The sequence below is a fragment of the Aythya ferina genome (genome assembly GCF_964211825.1).
Source record: "Aythya ferina genome assembly, chromosome: 21".
In the NCBI taxonomy this organism is placed as follows: Eukaryota; Metazoa; Chordata; class Aves; order Anseriformes; family Anatidae; genus Aythya; species Aythya ferina.
The window spans coordinates 5,324,152-5,333,110 of record NC_140319.1 but is presented as its reverse complement, the minus strand read 5'-3'; the positions used below and the strand labels follow the sequence as shown (position 1 = coordinate 5,333,110).

At 41.8% G+C, this 8,959-nt stretch overlaps 2 protein-coding genes across 3 annotated transcripts in view; both read right to left on the bottom strand.

Annotated features, from left to right (window-relative positions):
• The window catches only part of LOC311422194 (uncharacterized protein), a 33,173-nt gene extending 33,135 nt beyond the window's left edge, over window positions 1–38 (bottom strand). The window contains exon 1 of the mRNA XM_084494989.1: window positions 22–38. The gene's annotated coding sequence lies outside the window, so the exon portion shown is untranslated. The remainder of the gene's footprint in view (window positions 1–21) is intronic.
• Window positions 39–2,063: 2,025 nt separating this feature from the next.
• On the bottom strand, window positions 2,064–8,723 carry TNFRSF18 (TNF receptor superfamily member 18). Of its 2 annotated transcripts, none has more exons than XM_084494815.1 (6): window positions 8,424–8,723; window positions 6,499–6,630; window positions 6,097–6,184; window positions 5,495–5,583; window positions 4,411–4,551; window positions 2,064–4,192 (listed from the first exon to the last, which is right to left on the bottom strand). In XM_084494815.1, the coding sequence occupies exons 1-6, from the start codon at window positions 8,596–8,598 to the stop codon at window positions 4,053–4,055; spliced, it is 765 nt and encodes a 254-aa protein (XP_084350941.1). In that variant the 5' UTR covers window positions 8,599–8,723; the 3' UTR covers window positions 2,064–4,052. The 2 variants fall into 2 exon arrangements, with proteins under 2 accessions (XP_084350941.1, XP_084350940.1); XM_084494814.1 differs by having other exon boundaries at window positions 2,064–4,214; window positions 8,424–8,719.
• Window positions 8,724–8,959: the final 236 nt, after the last annotated feature.

The window sequence follows — 8,959 nt, the reverse complement described above, 5'->3', positions numbered from 1 at the left end:
CACACACAAATCCTCAGTTACCTGCAGGCCAATCATCCAGGTTGCATCCAGGTCATCTGTGAAGTCATCTGAACAGGCCTAGTGTGGTCCCACAGTCCCTGTTTTATCCCAATTTTTCGTCTGTGCAGCCTACGCTGGCCACCTGTAAAACAAGAAAATGGAAAGCTGGGTATACTGTAAAAAAAAAATAAAAAATCAACAGTTTTAGAAAAAATCCTACAAAAGTATGTCCATGAGCAAAATAAATTATGACTCTCTTTCCCTGATGCTTTTCCAGCCTCTGCCAGGTTGGGCTGAATCTGGGCAATAAATTCAAAACTTTTATGAATAAGTAGGTGCATAATCACACAATTGCTTAATTTCACTTTCCCTGAGAAAGGGGACTTTTTTTTCCTAAACAACAATAACAAAAACAGGAAGTCCTGTGAAAATATGTATTTTTTTTACCTTCTCCAGTTTCAAAACCCTAATAATGTGAAGAAAACATAAGCAGATGTGTTAGCACAACAAAACACTGCCTGCAGAAATCTTTAGGGACTTGATTTGAGCAAAATCTTTAGGATGAGCAGGGCTGTTTCTATACCTCAGGCAATTCTTTTATCATGTTGCTTTTTCACTCTTTTTTTGCAGTTAAAATACGAAGAAATCCCCAGAAATCAACGGGGCCCAAAACACCTCTGATCATCACTTATAATCAAATATTTTTGAGCCTGTATGTGTAATACAGACAGAGCAGTTTGAGATTAAGCAAATGAGTACATAAAAGGGGTATTACCTTATTCTCCTAACTGCTACCCTGCATTTCCTAAAGCTGTGTGGGAAGGTCTTTATCTGATTATGAGTAGCAAGCCACTTCTAAGTATCAAACTTCTCTGTAATCAAAGCTTAAAACTTTTTTATTTTCACATGGTGAAGTTTCTATAACATTTACAAGTCCTGAAGAACTGTAGATTCAAGCAAAAAAAAAAAAAAAAGAAAGAAAGAAAGAAAAAAAAAAAACAACAACAAAACAAAACAACAACAAAAAAAAATGTATAGACATTTCACTGGATGTTGATGATTTGAGAGAGAAGCTTCTTTTTAACCTGCAGCCCATACACGGAGATCAAGCTGAAGTTCAAACTGGAACTTGGAAAAACTACAACCTCTGGCATTTGAGCTGAAAATTCAGCTGTGAATTAATTCAAATGTTGCAGAAATGCTGTAACTGTGCCCTGATAAAATAAAGCTATGGCTCTGCCTGAATGGAAACTGAAATGTAGTGTTTCCTCAGCAGCTCACTAGTCTGAGCTGATAGCTTTCATTTGCTTTGATGCAAAGTACAGTGCTTTTACTGAAATGGTCCAAGGCTTAAATGATTCACACATTGGGTTTTTCCCTCTGAATCTCAGCTTTAAGAAGTCAGGAAATTGGTTGCTTTTCCCATCAATAAACAGCCCTAAAGTCAGGTGGTTAGGTAATTAGGAAGTAGAGCTTTTCTTCAAGGTAGGCATATAGAAACCTGAGAGGCCACTCTGCAAATTTCCAATGAATAATATGGCACTGTTCATCATCTTTCAGTATTAACTGGCAGCACTGTTGGCTATTCAACACCCACAGCCCAGAAAGTCTTGCACACCTCACAAGATTTGCCCAACCTGTTGCCAGAGGCACAGACTTCCACTAGACACATCTTTCATCTCCCAAATAGTAAGAGATTCGAAATCTCTTGATTTTTTTTTTTCCCCCAAAAAAATGCTGCTGTTTCTCTGCCGCTGTGAGGAATGGAAAAAAGTGTCAGCCAGAGTTTCCTGCTTCTTTGGTAGAGCATAGCTGAAATGCTGGCTTACCATCAGCCAGGAAACGTTAAGCCACTTACTTAAAAAGGGGAAAAAATGCAAGTGCACCCGTCTGAAATACAACAGAAAAGTTTGGAGGTATATTGCTGAAACAGCCAAAGTCCTGTAAGACAGGCGAAGTGAGCTGGAAAAGTAAAACTTAATTGCTCTCATGAACACTGAGATGACCTGAGGATTAAAATCCTTTCTTTCCAATTTGCTGAATCATGTAACACAGACACTTCATTAATTGTCAAGTTTATTTTGCCTTTACAAAAGGTCACAATCAGAAATCTTGGTGAAAAACACACTACATTAAAAAATGAAAGACCAATATAGATCAGAGAGTAAACATGGCCAACACAGAAGAAGCAGTAAGAATGGTCTTTACCAGCAGGTGTTTAGGCTTCTGAGTATATTAAATCCCACAGTGTACCTGCTTACAAGGCAGAGCCAGTCTTATACTTTAAGCTAAGTTTCCCTATTTCATCCAGTCCGATGCTTGCCACCTTTCCTTGGGTGAATGCCCAGTTCACCTCAGTTAAGAGTCTGCATATTTCTCAAAGCAATGGAAGAAAACACATTTGAAATGAATTCCACATAGGGATACCTACAGGAAAATTTAACAGAAATGCAAGAATTAAAAGCAACAGGATGAGAGAAGGCAAAAATACATTGAAAATACCAATTATGTCTCACATCACGTTTCTGAGGTTGAGAATTATCAGTGTTTCCATCTAATGTGATGGGGAAGCTACAGTACAGGGATGTTAGTGGTACTCAACACAGTAACAGGGAAGCTGTAAGACTGAAACTGGAACTGTGATGGAATGAGTGGAGGGTGGGATATTTATACACTTTTACATGCAGCCTGACTCAAAACTCATTTTTGCCCAGAGTTGGTTTAGTCTTCAGAATCTGCTCCAAGCAGCTTTCTCCAGATAGCCAAACCAGAAGACATTCAGGGTTTTGTACCTATAATTGCAATCCCATTACACAACAATAATTATAGTTTTATAAGAAAAGATATATATATATATAATTATATAAAAAATGAGAAAAACATTTTAATTAGTTGAAGCCACAGACTGGATTCCTATCTGAAATCAGTGCCAACTGACAGAAACCAACCAACTGACACACTCCCCCTTTAAATTCAGGCAAAAGGACAAATTCTAGCCATGCCAGAGCTCTACAAAACTTGAGAAAGCTTTAATAAAAAATCCTGCGTTGTTCTATGTTCATCAAAGGGAGTATCTTTCAGCTGATGATCAAGTCACTGGAGCTATGCTGGTATACATCAGCAAAACACCTGGTTCCTTTTATTCTGGAGCGGGAAGGAAAAGCATCAGGAACAAGTGGTTGGCTTCTCTCTGTTTCCCACCATCTTTTTCTGCTCTATAAGCCAGGTGAGAAGAGTGCACTAAGTCAAGTGTCTTTCTCTAGACAGCATGATCCTTGAGCCTTTCTGAAATCTCTTGTATTTAATTCAATGCTCCAGCTACCAAAGATAGCTGAGTTGTGGAGGAGAACAAGGATAAACGTCACTCCCTTCTTCTTCCAGTTTTCCTGGAAGAGATGACAGAGCTTGCATAGAAAAGTCTCTGCAAACACAAAGAACGTGGCCACAGCAGCCTCACCTGGGCACCTCTGTGCACCAAGACTGGCCAGCAGGTGCTGTTGTGGTAGGAAAGTGGAGTAGTTCATGGATTAAAAGTAAAGGCCCTTTGCTGCCTAACTAAAAGGGTCACTCGGCAGGAATGCAAAGCCTGCCCAAAGAAGAGTAGTAGTTCTGACTGCTTGGCACAGGTATTTCCATACCTCCTGCAGCCCTGGAGGGACTGATGGCAGGACACCAGCCTGCCAGGCACCAGTCAGGCTGGAGGAGCACCACAGCAGAAGATGCAAAGTGGAGTAATAACAAGAAGGGTCTCTTGTCCCAAAAATATTAAAAAGAGCATCAATGAAAAACAACCAAATAACAACAAAAAAGCAACCCACAACTCAGGAAAACCGCCTAAAGCAGTGCAGCTGAATTGAATGTCAGACTGATTTAAGCAGCTCCTGTTTCTAAATACAAGTTTTGTTGAGAAGAAACAAAGCAAAATTCCCCCAAACCTGCTCCTTATTGCTATGTACATAATGATGCTTTATGCACCCAGTCCCTCCTTTTTTTTTTTTCCTCATTTTTTTTTAAGCTGATCTCAGTTCCTCATTCTCATGGCATTTTGCAAGTTATCTGTTTTCAGTGCGGACTCGGAGGGTGGAAATAGCCACTCTTTTCTTCTGGTGTTTTGTCTCCATGTTCTTCTTCTGGAAACTGGCAGCTGTAAGTCTCCTCTCGGTGGTGTGGTGCTTGCGGAGCCAGCAGCAGCCTAGAGAAGTTATGTTCCACATCTGCAGTGAGAATAAGCAAAAGCACTGCACACGCATGTCTTCGCAAGACCTTTCCCTACACAGACCCACCAAATCACACAGCACATCAGTTCGTACCCTATTTATTAAACTTAATGTACTCCATTCTGAATCTGGAGCAATGAAAGTGTTGTTCTCCACTGAAAAGCCCCAGGGAAGCCCACAAAGGTGCACTTACTGTCAACCACGTGGTATTTTTCTTTCTTCAGTGACCAGATGCAGAAATGCAAGAAGAAGGTCAGCAAGATGAGAACAAATACAGCCACCGCAGTAAAGATGGCCAGGATGGTGGTATACATAGAGTCGTCTCCAACGCGAGCTGCAATTAAATACATTGAATAAAGATTAAGAAATCATATTATAAGAAATATAATAAATATAAAGAGATCATCATATGCAATTGGTAAGGGAAAGGCAGTGCTTCCAAGGAAATCTTAAGGCTGATTTCCTTTCTGTGGCAATGGATAAGCCTGGTATAAAACCAGAGTAGGTTTTTTCAGTAAAACTGAGGTGCTCCCAGTCAAGAGTGCCAGTATTACCACCTGTGGGTAAAGAGGCATTCATGCAGAAAGCAGCGCTATCATTTGATCTGTCTACTCTGCTTTGCTCTTTTGATGGATTTGGCTTCAATGTTTTATTGAAAAGCACTACGGCGAGCCGAATTTTCACACTTGTGTCGGCCCCATGGAGATTAAAAGCAGCACCTTTTTGCAGTTTGTCTCAACGCAACTAACAATTTCCCTCAACAAAGGGCCCAGATCTGAAAGGTGCCACTGCCCCATAGGGTCAAAGGGGAGGCAGAAGCAGGAGCAGTGACACTTGCTGTCGTTGATACTCTGTCATTCCTGTGCAATCTGATCCATGAACAGATTTCAGCTGAACACGTTTTCAGTTGTGGATGTTGTGGACTGGGTGAGTACTTGTAAAGGAAGAGGATGACCTACTAAGCTATTGTCTTCCTGAGAAAATCTAGCAAAACAGCAGGTTCAATGGGAAATGGATGGTTTGCAAACTGCGTGCTCTGTTTCAAGGACATTTGCTGGGCTCCTCTCTCTCTTCGTTGCTGACATTGTTGTAATGGTGGACTCTCTGCCTAGGTAAAAAATTCTACCTGTATTAATATTGCAAGAAGCACAACGGTCATTTTCAAAGCCATCTTGAAAGATAGCAAGCTCTGGATGGTAACATGCCGCAAATCCACAACGAAAGACATGCAGAGAGCAGGTAGAGGCTCAAGGAAATAAAGCATCATGAGAAGGTACCTTGCTCCACATCTTCAACAGGGAAGCCACACACAACATTGTGTGTCTTGTTGCCTCGCTTGATTGTTAGAAACCCAGAACCTTCACAACTAAAAGAAGAAAGAGAGTCACATTTAGAATTGTCCCGGCCTTTTCCTTCATTCCTCCCCAGCTTTTTTTTCTCATCTCCCTTTCTTCCTCCCCTCCAGTCTTTCCACAGCTTATTTCCTTTGTTCCTTTTTATAGCAGAGCAGGTAAAATTAGGGCTGCCCCCCAAGAAAATAACATTTTATTACAATTGTTTACATGCACAGTTTTTTTTAGTCTTTGTTACAAGTGATGTCCACATTAGGAATAATTTTGCATCAGTTTGTGCTGGACTTGGAAGCAGGATGAATCCATAGCAGTTTAAGTTTTGCTTTCGGACAAACTACTTAAGAAGCCAGAGAAGAGAGAAGTCTCTTGCTTAATTAAAAAAAAATAATAAACAAATCATTTTAATCATCTAATGTCATTGGTGACCTTACTTTTGATGCAAAAACAATTTTCCAATTTAAGGATTTATCATTTGATAAATGTATCGTGCATATTACCAAAGAAGAAAAGTATCAATAAATACATACTCGGTCCAGTTTTGGCACCAGCTATTCTTAACATTAGAATAGGTTCCCATCTCACATGGTTTACATTCAAATGAGTAGTCAATAATGCCTATAAGAGAAGAGAACAGGAATTAACAGTGGTCAATGCTTTTACTGGAAGGTGGGGGTAATGTGAGGATGATGTGTTTCCTCTACACTCTTTCTGCAGTATGAATCACCCCCCTGGAGAAATACGTAAGCAGCTCTTGCCAGCTTTGCGTTTTGCAAACCTATGGGTGTTACCTTCTGAGGCCATGGTATAAATGCCATTTTCCTCCCTTGCATTGGAAGCCTTCCCAAGAGGGGACTATAGTAAGTGAACAGAACCATCAGCAAGCTCCTTATATTGACCTCTGCCTTTTAGAGCCTGTTTTGTTTATTTACCACGCTTAAACGGCTCCTCGCCTTCTGCACATTCAGGCAGTTTTTGACAGGAGTCGCAGGCCCGATTAGCACAGCTGTAGCCCTGAGGACATCTGCAGTCCGTGTCCTCGATTTCTGCACATGGCTTGTTGGCTGTCAAGAAGAAAGAGAGAAGTTAGGCCTTTGTAACTGAGGCTAGAAATGGCTTTCACCATCAGTGCTACTGGCAAATTGATCCCATCACTATCAAGTAATTCTTTCACCAGTTGGAGACCAGTGAGAGGAAAAATGCTATTCAACTAGGAAGTTTTGTGACCTTAAAGGAAAAAGAATAAAGAGAGAAATGCTTAAAAACCCACAGTTAGTGGCAAAGATCAAACAGAGATCATTTCCTGAGATTGATGATGGAATGTACAGGGCCACCAGGATGCTGCCCACATCCTCCTCTGCTCATTGCCGGTCTCTTCTTATTGGTCTTCAAAATGTAAGGAAGGCAGAAAGAAAAAGAAAAAGAAAAAGAAATGTAAGGAAGGCAGAAAGAAAAAGAAAAAGAAAAAGAAAAAGAAAAAGAAAAAGAAAAAGAAAAAGAAAAAGAAAAAGAAAAAGAAAAAGAAAAAGAAAAAGAAAAAGAAAAAGAAAAAGAAAAAGAAAAAGAAAAAGAAAAAGAAAAAGAAAAAGAAAAGAAGAAAAGAAACAGCTGTGGGATGCTTCTCTCAGTGTATTACTAGTAGATAAGTCTAGAGTCGATCCTAGAGTTGATCTCACCAAGCAATGACTCTTCTACCTCATGCTGAAAGACCTGATCTCAGTGGGAAGGGGAATGCTGTGGGGTCTTCACAGTACTTCTGGCAAGTGCCAATTGTAAGGGAGTCACCTTCCAGGCCACTTTAGCCTTTCAGATAGAGACTGGAACACAAAACGTGGATCAAGCAATTCTCCAGCTGCTGAACAAAGGCAGCCCATACAGCAGCGGGGATCCCTCCCTCACCCTACAAGCACTGCCTCTTGTTTCACTCCTCCATGGTCACCACCAGCTCCAATGTCCACTGTGAAATGGATACGCTGCCTCCTGCACACAAACCCTCCAATGTACCTCAAGGAGGCCATGGGACCCTATTTTAGGACAGACAGAACAGAAAGGTGCATCCTTTGCTGAAGGTGATGCAAACAGCTACATGGTCCCTACTACTGAGCTCTGGCTGCTGTTTTGGACAGCGCTAGATGAGAACACTGTGATTGTTGCTGGGACCATGGAAGAGGCCATCAGAGTCACCAATTCTGTCCTTCAGCCTAGCAGGCTCGGGGATGTCACCCTGTCACCCCTGCAGCCAGCCTGCTCCACCTCCAGTCTCTTCATTTGACTCAAAGTCACAGACAAGCGAGAATTCAGTACCATCACACCACCACTCTAAGGTCAGGCAAGAATACAGGTTAGACGAGGCTGTGGAAACTAGAAATCATCTGAGACTTTTTCTGGGCATTCATTTCTCAGACAAGCGTAGGTCAGAGGGATGGAGGGAATGAAATGGGATCTTCCCACTGTCAAAACTACAAAAGGCAACAGAGAGCATCACACCCTGCATTCCCTCCAAAGTCTGAATGAGACAGTCAATGCCCCCAGACTATGTCTGAGTGGAGCAAGGGCTCAGGAGTTACGTGAACACCTTTTTCCCAAGTGAGCAAGGCCAACCCCCAGAAAACTAACTCTCCCTTTCCCGCTACAGAGCAAGCACAGACATATAACCAACCTGAAACAGGAATCCATCCTGACACGAAGGCACATCTTGAATTTAGGCAGACAGGAGGGAAGCCCTTGTGGTTTTGTTTTGCATACACAGCTACTCAAGATACATTTACACATGCACCTGCTCCCCACACTGCAATACCCTGGCTGACACAAATCACTAAAGAAAAGCAGAGAGACAAAAGACACATCATTCCCTTACCTGTGTCTGAGACGCATTTAGGGCAGCATTTCTTTACACCCTTACTGACCATTCTCATCTCACCCCCCTCGCATGGTGTTGCCAGAGTTCGCTGTGTCCATTGGCACAGGCTCAGCACCAGCAGCAAGAAAACCTGAGTCTTGAGGAGCCCAAATTCACTTTTCTGTGCAGGCATCTCTCAAGCTATACAACCCCAAAGCGCGCTAAAGTGGGCTGGTATCAGGGCTCCCCCTGCAGAAGTCCTCCTTCCCCTGACACTGGGTGAAGGCAGCAGGCTTTTTGTAGTTGTGGCTGTGCTCTTCCTGTTCCTGTTCCTTTAGGGGAGGGGAAAACATTTTGTTTTACCTCATCAAATGCTTACAGGGCTAAGCAATGATGCACCCGTGGCTCCACTAAGAGAGCAGCTGATTATGAGCAAGATGGAGCATCACATAATTTGATTTTCATTGAATTTTACCAGTAGATATACAGTGGACAATTAACACAAATTATTCCATCTGGGTGTGAACTGCAGCTCTCTCACACTATTTCATTCT